The sequence below is a fragment of the Hydractinia symbiolongicarpus genome, chromosome 10, assembly GCF_029227915.1.
Source record: "Hydractinia symbiolongicarpus strain clone_291-10 chromosome 10, HSymV2.1, whole genome shotgun sequence".
NCBI classification, from domain to species: Eukaryota; Metazoa; Cnidaria; class Hydrozoa; order Anthoathecata; family Hydractiniidae; genus Hydractinia; species Hydractinia symbiolongicarpus.
Window position 1 is genome coordinate 10,742,033 of NC_079884.1, and position 16,089 is coordinate 10,758,121.

Genomic DNA, 16,089 nt, shown 5'->3' on the forward strand with positions numbered 1-16,089 from the left:
AGAACAATCAGAATATAAATCAGGTTCAAATGATCAGACAGTCTGCAGTTGTCCGTCCCGGTGGTACTGCAAGCGAGCCTCGCACAATTTCGCAAAAACAAGCACAACAAAACGAGACAAGCTCGCTACTACAAGCTATCCTGTTGTTTTTATTCGCATTCAATAAAAGTACAGCTACTTTCACACTGTAGCCAGAATTACGTTGGCCCATAGGATTTAGACAAGTAAACAATAATAAACATGGCGCATTAGCTACAGCATGGCTTACGATCTGTTATACATAGCTACAAACTCCAGCTAATCGTCGGAGATATGCCCTTATGTGTAAGTATATATAGCTATAGTCATTTCAAATGTAGACAAAACGAAAGGGTCAAAATGGCAATGCTTTGCGCAGCCAGTAGATTCAGTAGACTTCAAAGTCGCCACTTTTGTGCACTCACAGGCGAGGTGAACAGCATTTAAAACTTGGCTATAGTGACATTATTTTATAGGACATGGCTAGTGCACTGGTACCAGTTCTTTAAGCTTAAAATCGCTTAAAGAACTGGTAAATTTAAAAATGGCATGTGTGCAACGATATTTAAAAAATTGACATGATATTTGTTAACTGAAAAAAGTATTACACCTTGGATCTCAACAATGCAGTTTTTTTGCTAAATCAACCCTTTTAATTAGGAATTTTTTACGACGGCAAAATCGTGCCGACGTGATTTGATACTTTTGCCAGACACGTCGGCAAATACCTATTTCACGTCGGCAAAACTTTTTTTTAAGAAAAGGGGTTTTTCCTTTCGTTTTCGGTGTTGTTTAAAGTTGTATATATATTTTTTGTATCATACTTAAAACGTTTTATGAAATTTACGAATACTCATCGTTTCGAAAACAACCCACAATCGACCACTATGAGCTACGCTACCATTTCCCCACCCACGTGTTGGACATATCGAAGCCCCTGTACCTATTCTTAGAACTGAAAATCTTCGCTTCGCACGACCTCTCTTTTTGGCACACGAACCACGTGTGTGACTGTACAAAGCAAACAAGTTCATCCTAGCTAATTCACCGACTCCTGGCCTAATTAGGAACTACCTAGACACAGATATCAACAGCCCGGCCCCTTCGTGGTTGGTAGCCTCGGTCTCACGGAAGATATACAGGCCATGCGGTTCCTAACTCGTACGGAGGTGAACGCCGACGAAGCACGGATGAATCAAGTTTGCATGATGCACTTACAGGCGGAACAGTCGTAACACATCGTGGATATGTATGTCTGCATTATGTAAAAAAAGCCTTGAAAGGCGATTAAGCATCCGTTGAGGGACCTGTCATATCTGAAAAGATAGTGTTTATTAAAATGCTTTTTTTTTCAGCCTGTGGAGATACTTATTGCTACACGTAATATAAAAAAACAATGTTTTTTAGCAAACTCTTGCATTATTCGTCATCGGAATCAGACTCGGACCATTGTGATTCATCACTGGATATGTCAGAAAGGTTAACAAGCTCTTGTTGTGGATTTTGGTTGCAATCATCATCGTCGCTCTCCCCATCGTCATCACTGAGTGGAACAATTACAGGAAGGACTTTTTTTGCTCTTCTTCTTTGATGGAATTTGTGACCATTGAGTCTTCGAGCTCTTTTCCTGACTTCACCATTTGGATATTGGTTTAAAAACATAGTAACCGCTTTATCGTATCTCGATGGTTTGAAGTTTCGATCACCACGAACACGCAGAATAGCTTCTTGACTTTCGTTTTTCAAGGACAATCTAAAAATTTATTATAAAGTGAAGTTTGATTATGAATGACATTCAATGCATCGAAATGAGTATTAAAGAAATTATTCATTTCACCTATCACATGTCATCATCTTTGTAAATCCCGAGAACACCCTCTCTACCTCAGCGTTTAAAATTGGAATTACCAAGCATATCTCCACCATTTGAAGTATATTTTGAAGTTGAAGTTTTTCTCTCAGCGTGAACATTTGTTGCCAGCATTTTTCTTGACATGAAAGTAATGATATATTCATACATAGTCGTGAGTTCAGCAGCTGAATTAAAAAAAAAAAATAAAGAAATAAAACCACTGATTGTACAATTATTGATAACAGAAGAATATTTTTTAATGCGGTGTTATACAACTCACGAATACGTTGTTTCACAAAACCATTGGCTTCTAACGGTGACTTTAAATGAACCACGAGTTGATCGCATGCTTGTTTTATTTCTTCTTCTTCTTTGTTTTGATATGATTGCGAATCAAGAAGAATGGCTGCACTCAAAAGCATTGGGTCTTCTGAAAGAAAAGCTAATCGCTCACAAAGAGATGTTTCCAGAGTATCCAAAACTTTCAGAATTTCCCTTTCGTTTCTGTGTAATGCGTTTTCAAGATTGCCATTGCTAAGTGTATAGCCATTGTAGGTAGTAACACCAATACTTGCATGAGCAGCTCTAGTCGATCGTCCCAAACTTCTCCCATCCTCATCAAATTCAATTTTAGGAAGAAAAACCATGTTTAGCGTTGGAAAAAGTGATTCATTTTTCAAGGCATCGATCCCATCTTCTTCAATCTTAGATTTTAATTTCCTTATTTTTTTCAAGGTTACGTTGATAGTTGCGATTGCTTCTGGTAGAATTAAAGATAATTTTTCCATGATCAGGGACGTCGGTTTTATCAAGCGTATGATATCAATTTTGACAGCTTGAAAAACGAGAATTATCAAATCGGTACAATCATTCAACACCCCTTCAAATCTGGGACCTTCTTTTTTTATAGTGGCATTGTAAGGATCGAAATTTCATTGTTTAAAAAGCCAAGTAAAGAAGCTAAATTACATAGAAATGAATCTAAAGCATCAGATTGGTGTGCTACCCAACGAGTACCACCTGGGCGTTTGTAACGACGATATGATTCACCAACCATAATTGCGTGCCTTTTAAATAAGCGCCATTTCAGGTTTGCCCTTTTGAACAAGTAATACGTTGACACAAGTTGTGCTTCAGCATCTTCATTCAACGACGATTTGTCAAATGCGTCATGAACAGCCAACTCTAACTTATGACTAAGGCAAAGAACTAAACATAGATGATCTCCAACTTCCTCTTTCTCTAACCGATACAGAGCTTTGTTTGTATTCGTTCCATCAGAACCAAGTCCGATCTCACGTTCACAGCGATTGAGAGTAAATTTTCCTTTTCCAATAGCATTGTCTAAAGAATCTTTCAACCCTGCGGCACTTGCATCCTCTGGTTGCTCCATTGATAACACATCATAGCGAGGCTTACCATCATCGCATGTTTTTATGACGTAAACTTCTCTTTCGTCCATGGTTTTAGCGTTGGATGAACCATCAAACAAGACACTAAAATAAATCCTTGTTCCGTCATTTAAAGGAATAGTTATATTTTCTTCCACTATCGCTTTTGATAAATATAATACCATTTCCTTTGCAGACAAACTATGAAGGTATCCAGATCCCACATCCACATTATAAACTTCTTTCTGAAAATGCACCAGGTCTGTATAAAATTGAAACGATTTATTGTTAGCAATAAGAAAATGAGCCAACTGAAACTTTTTTACCAATTGTGATTTCTGTCCTTTCAGTAAGTCTCCACCATGTTCGACGATAGTTTTTTTCTTACTTGAAGACTGAGCGATCTCTTGGCCTGTAGTAGGGGTTTGCTTTTCTTTAAGTCGTTCAACTGCTTTGTTATGGGTATTTGATTTCAAATGATCGACGGCATTATTTTTTTTCACTGTTGAACTTCCATCGACCCATTTTTTGACCTGCATTTTAACTTGGCCTTGTAACCTTTCTAATTCTTTTGAATTTTCTCCATAAAATTCGCTACACACTAAACATTTTATTTTTGTAACTTTCGAAGGATCACTTGGATCATCACAAAAATACTCAAATTCTTTTAAATTCCACTTTTTCACTACAGACAAATTAACCATTTTTGAAGTCTTCACTGGTAAAATGTTTGTTGTTAATAAAGTGGCACGTTTGAATCGACTTAACAAAAAGAGAAGATGTCCCTACGGGAATAAAAATTTTCTTCTTTTTTTTATGACGCAATTAGAATGAATTAAAAATAGAAAAGAAAATGTGTAGGAAAAAATGAATGAATGAAAAAACATACACATGATGGGTTCGTAGAAGAAAAAACAAAATGTAAACACAGCTTGAGTTCCCGAAAGCAATGAAAAGAAAGGATTTAAAGGAAAGAAATAAAAAGTTTTTTACTGTATTTTTTACGAAATAAGTGAAAAATCTTTATTTCTTTAGGCAACAATTTTTTTTTTTTTTTTGAAAATATAAAAATTCTAACGACGGCATTTTTTTGCCGACATGATATTAGTTTTTCTCAAATCACGACGGCAATCACATCGGCATTTGCCGCGTGCCGTCGTGAATTAAAAGGGTTGTAAATAATCAACAACGTGAATGGCGTATAAGAGCTACCGGTGCTTTAATCTGAAAGCATTATGAAGCTTAAAGTGGCGGTTTCCTTCGTAAAAATTAGAGTGCCGGTTTTTTTGCAGTGATACTTAGAGAACCGTTTTTTTCGTAAAAATTAGAGTGCCGTTTTTTTTGCAGTGATACTTAGAGAACCGTTTTTTCGTAGAAATTAAAGTGTTTGTTTTGTTTGCAGTGATACTCAGAAAACCGTTTTTTTTTCGTAAAAATTAGAGTGCCATTTTTTTTGCAGTAATACTTAAAGAACCGGTTTTTCATTTTTCATTAGACTAGAGAGCCGGATTTTTTTGTAGAACTTATTACACCTAGAGAGCTGGTTTTTTTGTAAGATACTTACGAAATTTAGAGTGCCGGTTTTGTTGTAGAAGAAAAAGTTACCTTAAAGTGCCGGGTTTTTTGTAGAGATATTAGAGCGCCAGTTTTTTTTCGTGAGACTTATTAGGAGTGCCGGGTTTTTTGTGCGATTTAATAGACTTAAAGCACCGTTTTTTTTCAGAGATACATAGAGTGCTGGTTAAAAGTTTTTTTGAAGAAGACAATTAATCACTAACTTCTGAAATAAAAGTGAATATTGAAGTAATATATGATCAAAAAATGCGATGGGAAAAGAATATTCTAAAATTAAAATTATAAAAACTTAAGTATATATTTATTCACTTGTCACGCCATATTTCCAAATACTTCTTTTGCACACTACCTGCAAAAACAAAGTAGCATGACCAAAGAGAAGCATTACCTTCGGCCCTAATAACTCCTGCCAGGATTTGAACCTGGATCTCTTATGAAATTCTCCACAAGAATCTTACCTTTAGACCACAGGAATTTTACACAATTCCTAACAAACTGTGAGAATTGCATTACTGTAAAAACTTATTCAAAAACAGTAACAGCCCTAATTATGACCATGTTTGTTACAATGTGTTGCATTTCGGGAATTTTCCAGGCGAGTTCGGTAAAGTGCGGGCATTTGCGGCAAGTAGATGTGCATTGAAGGCACACTTAACTCACTGACGGGATTTACTTGCAAGTGTTTTTCATCCTTAGATACTCTTACAGCTATGGTAAAGGGGCATACTTGTTGCATAGTTCTATGGAAAACATTACAAAATAAAAGACCTGACAATTTAGGAGAATCTTCTTACAAAAAAGCATAAATAAAAAATTACTCACGATGAAGCTCGCAATCCTGACCCACGAAATTTGAAAGACCTTCCTCCGTAAACACATGCATACTTTAACTCGTAATATTTCAAATCAGGCTTTAATTCTTTTTAATGGTTCTACAATCCCTTATCCACAATTCAGTAAAATTTATCTGCTTATACAAGCTAATTTTTTGTTGTAGATCTTCGAACGAAGAGTACAACTGAGATTCCGCAATGACAGCCATTTTCGAAAGAGCGAGCATGAGGGAATGCACGATGTATAGCATGGTGGTCTAGATGAATCATGACCTAAAAATTTACGGGTTTTTTAGTTAAAGAGCTGGTACCGGTTCTTTTAGCTACGCAGTATTTTATAACATGCCTGCATAACGAATTAATTCATGTTAACAACAACCTAAGATTGAAAGTCCAACTAACAAAATGCACATATTTAATAGATAAGTAGCAAATGTTTTCAAAGTTCCCTATCTATATAATGGGCGTGCACATGCATGCAAAATGGTTAATCATTCGGGTCAAATGGTCCATACATCTGGCCCTTTTTTTTCTTTATATCACTATTAAATTAGGATAACTCCACTACTTTAGTGTCTCATTTAATGAGGTCTTCCAATTGCAGTGTTTATCATTTTTGTTTTTGCAGAATTAATGTCATGTTTCAGCCGCACAAATCTGACAACCACCAAATATGTAATACAACCTTGTCTTACAAATGAAGAAAATGCTTTGCACGCCCAAGGAGAAAAGGGTAGCTTGGAAGAATTATTATCAGAGATTACTTAAGACTGAGTTTGATTGGGATGAGGATAATTTGTCTGATGATGTTGTAGAAGGGTCAGCTATGCAGATCAAGACAGAATGGGATTATAGAGAATGAAGTATTTCCAGCTTAAATGATGTACAACAGTGGCTCGTTAGAGATAGTTGAGAACTTTACTTAGGTGATATGTTGGGCAGTGAAGGGGGTGTTACTTGCAGGGTAGGTTCTGTTTGGAAAAAGTTCAGAGAGTTACTTCCTTTGTTGACTAGCAGAGTCCTGTTAATTGAGGTAAAAGGCAGGTTGTATGAGGCCTGTGTAAGAAGTGTTATGTTGTACGGTAGTGAGACATGGGCAGTGAATGCTTAGGTGGATGTGTAACGCCAGTCTGAGAGACAGAAAGAGTTCAGATAAGCTAAGAAGCAGGGTAAGTCTCCGTAGAATTAAAGATGTTATCCAGTTAAGAAGATTGAATTGGCTGGGGCATTTTGAAAGAATGGAGGGGGGTAATTGGGTAAGAAAGTGTAGAGACTTGATAGTCCCTGGGGCAAAGCCCAGGGGCAGACCGAGAAAGACTTGGCATGAGGTTATAAGGACAGACTTGATACAGAGGAAGTTGAGTTTAGATCTAACACAGTCTAGATCAGATTGAAAGAGGGTTATTAATATACCCTGTCCAACCCATGCTAGCATGGAAACGGATGTTAAGCCAAGAATGATGATGATGATGAGTGTCAAAGCATGTGATTTTTAATCCTTTAGTTACTTTGTTTACAATAAGGATGGTGTTACATGACAAGCATATTTTCCTTGTATATATTTTCACTTTACGCACACAGTAAGTTAATAATTTTCAGTTGCGAAAAAAATAAAATAAATAATTTGACTTGCAAAAAAAAAAAAAAAATGTGTCAATAAGTTTGTTCTCTTGTTTTCGATTATTAAAATAAATAGCTGTCAAGGTAAAGATAGAAACTACCTGCATGTTTATTTTTAAAATTTATGCAGCAAAAAATTTTCTTGTGTTGTTATGAAAGTTATATATACATGCAGCAGGAACTATTCTTGTGCTGTTATACAGAATTTAACTGTATTGTTTTGTAAGTTATAGATCAATTATACTTGTGCTGTTTTGAAATTTATTCTCTTTCCAAAATCTCTCCTCACTGAAAATAATAAAAAAACACTTGTTTTTTATGTTTTTTGCACAGTCTTATGAGCAAATCTAAATTTTATGCAAAATATTTTTAGGGACTAATTATATACTGCCAATTTAACTAATTGGCAATATATAAAGTCTTTTGCAGCATTAAAATCGGTTAAAATTCGTAAAGAAGGGTGTTACGGCAACCATATCCTGTCTTGTTTTTGGTATGCATTTTCCCCATACTGTGGTCTAATTAACAACAGTCTTACTTGCAAAATTACATTTTAATTAGTGTATCTTCATCGACAATGTGGGTGTTCTATCTTGTTTTTTTTATATTATTTCTCCTATGCGTTAGATTATTTTAGATTTAGCCTTGCAGTATTACATTTTAGCTAGTTTATATTCATCATTCTAATAATCATGGTAAAGGAGGATGTTACTACAGTAATAATCTGTATTATTGATGAAGGTTTATTTTTATCATCAAGGTCTGTTGTCTATATTTTGGCCTGTGCATACACGTGCAAAATCAAAACATTACACCCTTAAATCTATGCTAAAATATCCTAAAATCGCCAAAAATAAAAGGTAATCTGTTGCAAAGCATGCACATTTGACACCAAATTAAATAAGGTAATTCTTTCTTAGCTTGAGTCGCGAAACTGGTTTTTCCATGTAGATATATCTATTACAAAATTCTCCCTTGAAACTTCATAACAGAACATTTTTTATAACAATATAATGCAACTGCATGTCCTTTTCTGTGAACACAGTCAGTCATTAATTTTCCTGTTTTAAATTCTCCCAAAAAACCATGTGTTTGGTCAAGTAAAAAAAATAGGCCCAGTTTGGGTAACAAAGCAGGACAACAGTATTTAGGAGACTGGAGATGCAGTAAAACATTATGGTCATGTTATTGGCATAAAGCCTTCAATTATCCCTAAGAATTGCAAATGATATAATTCCGATGACTAATTTAGAATTCTTATTATGCAGAATAATTGGTTGTCTGTTGTTTATGTTATTTCCCTGTGTATATATGTGTGAAATGAAAGAACCAAAACATTTATGTCACATAGATCCTTGTCTATATCTATTCTGAACATATATTAATCCAAGGGACCAGTCTCGAAACTGGAGCATTTAAAATGCGACCATGCTACCCAGTCTTAAGACATGGCAGGACAAACTTTGGTCATTATCTTCTGTATATGCTGAAAATTGTCAAATTCTAAGTTAGTAAGTTGAGTCATAAATAAAGCGAATAAACTGGCAAGATTTATTATAGGTTTATTTTTAGCAAGAACATGTATTGTAATGTATATACATATATATATATCTATTATTTCTTATAGTACGTTAGCAATCTCTAAAAAGATTGGAACCAAATCAACATGGTAAACTCATTTTTCTAAAGAAATTCAAACTAATGTTACCAATGTGCACAATATTGGTTTAATATTTCCTTCTTTTTTTATAAATTATACCTTCCTCTTTCAGCTTGGATTTGGTGCATTAAACGCTGTGTCTACTGAAGATAGTTCAGTTTCCACTTTTCATGAAGTTAGAAAAGAAGAACAGGTAAATGATTTATACTTCACTTATGAAACAATTGTGGAGAACATTTATGCAGCCAATGGCCATTAAAAGGGAACCAAAATATTAGTTGTTTAATATAAATGATCATTTAGAAACAGAATCTCTGCAACCTCTGAATTTGTAGTTTTATCTGCATATATATATAGACTGAGCAAAAATTTGTTTTCGGTTTCTGCAATGTAATATCAAAGTTCCCTTTGAACAAGATTTTCCAATAAATTTATTATAAATAAATTTATTATTAAAAACAATGGTAAAGAGAAATTTATGCATCAAATTCTATTACTAACTCTGAGTATCTTCTTTTGACTGCTGGTTTTCCATAATATTAACACAACATACAAATTACATCTGTACAAGTGTATGTAGTTGGCTACACATGATGAAGAACGTTTTAGTAACTATTTTTCTTACTATAAGAACTGGTTGTCAAAGGCAAACTAATGTCATCATGTAGCTTCTAGAAAAATGGTGTTGACTTTGTTGCTATATGTTTTGTAAGTTTTTGCAAATCATGCGATAATGTGTTTCTTCCAACTGTTTATGATAAATAAATCCAATGTAAATGATGTGCAAATGAAAAGTAATTTTAAAATTATTTTTTTAAGGAAGCTGAAGCTTTAGCCTTGTACAACAAAGCATTAGAATATGAGAAAAACAATGAGACAAAGCAAGCTGAAGAACATTTCTTAATTGTTCTTCGAAAAGAGTTAATTGTGCAGGTATAAAAATATATTTTAGATATCTATGATAAATTTTCAATTGTAGGAATTAGAAAAAAATATAAACACAACTTTATAGAAACGTATAGAAATATCTAACACAATCATTCCCCTTCCATCAGCAGTTTCTGGCAGTGTCTAACTAACATACTAAATTGGTTAAAACTGAAAATTGTCATTAAAGTTTTGTGGATGCAGTAATCGTCGTTATTTGATCTACACTACTTTCACATTGATGTTCACAGTATTTTGCACTGGTGGCCAAATCATTATTGTCACCACACTTGTTATTTGGAAACAGTTCAGCAAGTTGTCTGTGAAATTCATTTAAGTCATCCTTCTATTCTTGTTGGATGGATGGTTGAGGCAATTTGAATTAACTACTAAAGATTTTCAAATTTTTGTTGGTTGAATTGCTCCATCACTTTGTCTCTACACAACTAGTGCATAGAGACAAAGGGTTCAGGTGCATATTTTGGGTCAACTTCTTTTTTGGTGGTTCGCTGCATGAGGACGATATCTCCTTCTTTTATTTCTTCATGTTTTATTGCTGTATTAAATGCATGTCTTGTTTTTCTTGCTACATCAACATCTTGCTACATCAAAATTAAACTCCTCTTCACTATAAAGTTCAAAACATTTATTATTAGTAGTAACTGCATTGGATAAGCATAAAGAATTTGGATACAAAACTTGTGGTCACAAGTTGCAGCTAATTATCTTACGATTATTGCATAACTGAACAATGCATGTCAACGGAAGAAACATTGATAATTTTGAAATATGAGTATTCTAGCCATTAAATTTTGCAGCAGCATACTGCAGTTGAAAAATTGATAATATTTCAAAAAAAAAAAAAAAAAATAATAATAATCTACAAAAATGATAATTGATTAACAATAATTTGAACAATAAAATTAATAAACAATAATTTATGAGTGAGGGAATGTTAAAAAGACTACATTTTTTTTTACAATTTAAAACCATTTTTGTGTGTCTTATTATTTTCCTTATGTTTGTCTTAACATATTCCTTTATTAGGCTTATTACAATTTTTTAATGTTATTGATGACTACAATTGATGGCTGCCACTAAATTGCCATTGATTTGTTCATAATGTCGCTAATAACAGCAGCAATTCTGGCCAAAAACATGTCTAGTCATGATACAATGCGTCCTAGTGAGATGTTGCACTTACCTTTTTTATGTATATTTTTCATAAACTTAATGCATACCTAAGTTTTTTTCTGTACCTTCGAAAATTGTAATAAAAGCCTTGAAAAACCCCCCCACAATGGTAGAATCAAAAAATTGTGTAATTCTGAAAGTTTAGAAGTTTCTGAAGAAAGTTTCTGAAAGTTTGTTTATTCTCAAAAACACGCATACAAAAAGGTATAATAACACAAAAGATTAGGATTTTTCATAAACAAATTGTTTATTCCTCATTGTAAAAAAATAAGTAAGTTGTATCATGCTTTGTACTGTAGGAGATGTAGTTGGTTGAAAAAGGGGAATTGATAAAAAAGAGTCCATAGCATAACTTTCAGTATTTAAGTATAAATCTGTTTTTAGTAAAATTTCTTCTGATGTATTTAAAGACGAAAACCATATAAACCAACTATGGCATAAGGACACAAGGAATTATTTCTAGAAACTTGTTATTCCATTCTGCAGGCAAAGAAAAAAATAATAAAGGAGAATTCTAGGGTAATCCTTATTTCAGATATCTTAGTTTGAGTCAGGTGTCGGAGGTGTGTAAAAATGACTGTTAGAATAGGAGACTTGAAAATATGTTGGTTAAGTTGTACAATGACACAGGATCAGTTACAATCACTGAATCACTCATTGTGGTTTGACCCAAAGCTAGTTGATGTTTTTATTTTGCTGGTCTCTAATCTATATTTGACATTGTGGCCAAGTTGGCCAACGTAACTAATGTCATGCGTGATGTGTGGTGTCAAGGTAATGGTCACAGACGAGGCTATTGCCACTAAATCTGGTGGCTTGTAAAACAAGAACAGATGACAAGCCATTTTTTGGTGTGAACCAAAGTCCATAACATTTGGTGCATTACAAGCTAGGAGTTTGTGGGTAAACTTTTTGAGGCAATTTTAAAAGGCTCTTTTTTTAGCATCTGCCTTTGGCAAAGCTGTACCTGTTTTTAATGATCAACAGCTCCACAATTAACTTTTATAGCCATATATATATATATAATCTCCTCTGTGCGTTCACATTTTGTTGTCTCATTTCTGACTGTCTCTCATTGTGAGATAACAAACAATTAAAAAGACAAAAATTATGAAACCACAACTACTTTGGTAGTACATGTAGTTCAAGTGTAAGAGCATGGAGAAAGACTGTGACTAATAGTGTAGAGTGAAGATTAGTGCACGGGCCTTTAAAATTATCGAAATGGAAACCACAGCCATGCACTCCTGTCGTTTAACAATTAAGTTAAGTGACTAACTATCTAAGATGTTACAATATTTTTTAATAACCTTACCTTCCCTCGCATCATTAAGAAAAACAAAAAATAAATCCTTTATAAAGCATTCTTTATTGACTGGTAATTTCTTTTTTTTAAATTTATTAGGCCCCTGAGTCATTAAATGAGGATGAGCAGTTACTCCAACATCCTGCACTCTTTTTGAAATACAATGTTTTAAAACATCTCGCTAACTTAAAAGAAAAAGAGGATGATAAAGAGAAGGTATTGGATTATCTGTTAGAGGTATTGAAATATTTTTTTAAAAATTATTAAATTTTTTAATTCATTCATTCCAGTGTGATAGTAATTTTACCCTCATCTTAAACTGTTTGGATACATTGGTGACTGCAGAGATCTATAATATACTCTTTTTGTGTTACATAGTTTATTTATTCATGATTCCCAAATGAACAGGGTCTAAACTGTTTCTACAATACAAATTATAAATGAAACAAGTAAGCATTTAGAGATGCAAAAAACAGAAATATTATAATTTATGATAAAATGCTGATCAATTTGTTGAAGTTACTGTCAGAGAACTTTAAGCAATAGAGACTTTTCACTGCTCATACCTACAAAACACTGCTGATTTAATGATAAGTATTTACCCCAGTATATGATGCCCCTTATATACTCACAATTTTAACTATGCTGGAATAGTAATGGTATTTACACATTAAGAGAAACTTTTTTTTCTGATGTAATGTTGAACTCATATTTTAGGCAGCAGTTGTGGATGAATCTGATGTTTCCTTATGGTGGAAAATTGGGCAATTTGCAACTTCGACTTTAAATATTCGTTTGGCCAGATATGCTTTTGAGAAGGTAAAGTATTTGATACAAGTTTAAAGCTACAATAACTAAAGGAGTTAAAGTTTATTTCCATTGGAACAAGAGGCCTAGACAAAAGGTCAAAATTTATGCTCCATTTTAAACTGATTTTTCATTTAATTTCTTGTTTTCGCATGTTACACACATGGCAAAAATTTCTAATTTTTCTATTTGTTTCTGTGTTTTTGTTTCTATGACTTTGGTGGAGAAAAATTGTTATTGTGTTATGGCACAACAGACAAGGTTTCTTTAAAGATTAACTTTTGTGTTGTTTGTTTTTCTTACAGGGTTTGCTGTACAGTCCAAATCATTGCCTATGTCTTGATCAGTTAATAACAGTTTTGTATGTTGTTGGAGATTATACAGGTGTGAAGAATTTATTTGTCAGAATAAAATGTGATATTTCACACGTAGTTATCTTCTTTATTTTTATTGTTTATTTTGGTTCTTCCAGCGTGTCTTGAGATGATCAGTAAAGCTTTTGATAGAGATGAAAGTTACACAAAAGGTGATTTTGTTTTTCGATTTTTATTCATCTTTTATAACAATAAGGTTCATTGCATGTATTCTTTGACCATGTAAATGATAAGCCTACAACAAATTGCCTAATTCCTTTATTTATATTACAACGGTAGTGGACGAAAGAGAATAAAGAAAGGAAGTGATTATTTTTTATAAAACACGGGGCTAAGTTTCCTGTCAAAACTTTTGATAATACAAAGAGACTGAGATTATTACTTATTTCTTGGAGGAAATAAACATTATTAAATGCTTAATTAATGTAGGTTTTGACCATGAAAAGTATATGTCTTAACATTGTATAGTACAGAATAGTTTATTATTATCAGAAAATAAATTCCCATTTGTATCGTAGGAAATTAACCATTCTTAAGCATAATTACGATGGCCCCTATGGCTCACGTTTCTTCCAATTTCTATTCTGTATTCTCACACATCTCTTCCGCATTTTAACACTTCTCTTCTGCACTTAACACTTCTCTGTATGTGGCCCCAAACTTTCTCTTTACAAGTAATTTTAAAAGTTTGGTTCGCAATTTTACACCCATGGTCTGTATAATTTTTTTCACTTTTCACAAGAAGCATACTTGGCTAACACGTGCTCAATTTACGAATAAAAATATTATTAGGATATTGTAGCAGGTCCCGATGCATGTGCATGTATAAAATAATATCACGAATCAATTCAGATCAGTAGAAAAGTAATTAATTTTATTTATCAAGAGACACGTCAAGATACATCATTTATTCACTCTCGTCTCCCTAATTTATGAGAAATGTGAAAAAACCTGGAAGTGACGGGTTGGTCATTTATTCAAAAAACGTGAGTTAGCAAAATCTAGCTCAATCAATATTCCAGACCGGAATTGGGTCTGGGAATTTTTTGAGTTTATGGAAGAGAAGTATTTCTCACTTTGGAAGAGAAGTGTTTTGTCTAAGAAGAGAAGATTTTAGAGGAAAGAAGAGAAGTGTTTTAACTAAGAAGAGAAGATTTTTGACTAAGAAGAGAAGTGAGCCATAGGGGTAATCGTACATAATCTTAAGCATCCCTGTTTTTCTGTTGCATTTTTTCATTTCACTTTCACACTATTACAAGGTGCAACTTAACTGTTAAAGTTAAAAATCATTTCAATTACATAGGTTTTGCCATCAGAGATCAAATTTTTAAAGAAGAGCCTTGTTTCAAGAAGGACTGTATTTCATTAAGGTTTGAAGGATTTTGTATAACTTTAAAAGCATTTACAAATGTTGAGTTCCTAATAAACCTTATATACCTGAACTCTAAAAACTTACCAACTCTTACCAAAAGTTTTTCTCAGCGCTTCATTGAAGCTGTTGTTGTTTCTCATTCGACAGATCATTATATATTCAAGACCCAGGCAAAGATGAAGCAGAATACCAGGTATTTGCCTAAATTTAAGTTTTTAAGATTTTCTTGCTATTCCAGTTCAAGCCAGAAACAAAAATTTACATAAAGCTAGTGTTTTACAAGGATACCCACACTGTTTTCACACTTGCTTTTATAGAGTTACATAGAGGAAGCATTAGTAATTAGAGGAAAAAGACAACTGCTTGCGAAACGGGAAGAGCTTCCAAAAGTAAAATTTGCAAAGCCTCTGCAATATTATATGTATGTTCACGATATTACATCTTGGAAATCGTATTTTTTGTAATATAATCTTGTTTTGTTCTTGATTTTAACAGTTCAACTTGTAACTTTAGGTGGCATTGTTTGGGTGAATCTTTGCTTCAGTTATATAGTGAGTTAACAGATCCCAATAAAAAACAGGTACAATATTTGTGTTGCATTTCCCTAAATTATATTTTGACTTAATTTATTCATCTTTTAAGACTTAATTATTTACCATTACATACATTATGTACGTTTTAAGGCTACAGTTCATCAATAGTTCATTCTTTCTAAAACACATACTTGACTATGAATATACAAAAGTTTTTTCTTAACATTTTTCATATAAAAAAAATTTAAAAATATTTTTTCCAGCTAAAAATATTTTTTTTCGTTGATTTATAAAAAGCTTACCTAGAATTTAAAAAATCGTAACCAAATTTGAACGTAATTAAAGTAGAATGGTGTCCACTTAAATTTTATTTCACTAAAACAAAACCGAGGAAGGTAATAGGATGTAACGTGCATAACTGCATCTCCATATGTAATTTTTTTGGCTACACTGAAGAAAATGAATAACTCAAATTATTTTAAAGTAAGGTACACACTTTTAGTTAAGTTATATTTTCATAAAGATTAGGCACATAAAGACTACTTTGGATAAACTTTATTAAATATGGCAATAAAATTAAGTAAGCCTAAAATAACAAAACTTGAAATTATACTATAAGAAATGGTA

General features: G+C 33.0%; 2 protein-coding genes across 3 annotated transcripts in view; one reads left to right on the forward strand and one right to left on the reverse strand.

The window, feature by feature from the left end:
- The first annotated feature begins 115 nt into the window (after window positions 1–115).
- LOC130612403 (calcineurin-binding protein cabin-1-like) overlaps window positions 116–16,089 on the forward strand; it is a 40,833-nt gene continuing 24,859 nt past the window's right edge. The window contains exons 1-12 of one of the 2 annotated variants that reach the window (XM_057433708.1): window positions 116–324; window positions 8,917–8,958; window positions 9,062–9,142; window positions 9,769–9,882; window positions 12,476–12,613; window positions 13,094–13,195; window positions 13,489–13,567; window positions 13,656–13,709; window positions 14,861–14,927; window positions 15,077–15,122; window positions 15,247–15,350; window positions 15,443–15,509. In XM_057433708.1, the coding sequence (XP_057289691.1) occupies window positions 8,956–8,958; window positions 9,062–9,142; window positions 9,769–9,882; window positions 12,476–12,613; window positions 13,094–13,195; window positions 13,489–13,567; window positions 13,656–13,709; window positions 14,861–14,927; window positions 15,077–15,122; window positions 15,247–15,350; window positions 15,443–15,509 (855 nt within the window). In that variant the 5' untranslated portion in view covers window positions 116–324; window positions 8,917–8,955. Of the gene's footprint in view, window positions 325–4,619; window positions 8,959–9,061; window positions 9,143–9,768; window positions 9,883–12,475; window positions 12,614–13,093; window positions 13,196–13,488; window positions 13,568–13,655; window positions 13,710–14,860; window positions 14,928–15,076; window positions 15,123–15,246; window positions 15,351–15,442; window positions 15,510–16,089 lie in introns of those variants that run through there. The other variant, XM_057433709.1, reaches the window with a different exon arrangement.
- On the reverse strand, window positions 1,122–2,740 carry LOC130612423 (uncharacterized). Its single transcript, XM_057433728.1, has 2 exons — window positions 1,725–2,740; window positions 1,122–1,325 (listed from the first exon to the last, which is right to left on the reverse strand). Exon 1 carries the CDS (start codon window positions 2,656–2,658, stop codon window positions 1,852–1,854), a length of 807 nt encoding a protein of 268 aa, XP_057289711.1. The 5' UTR covers window positions 2,659–2,740; the 3' UTR covers window positions 1,122–1,325; window positions 1,725–1,851.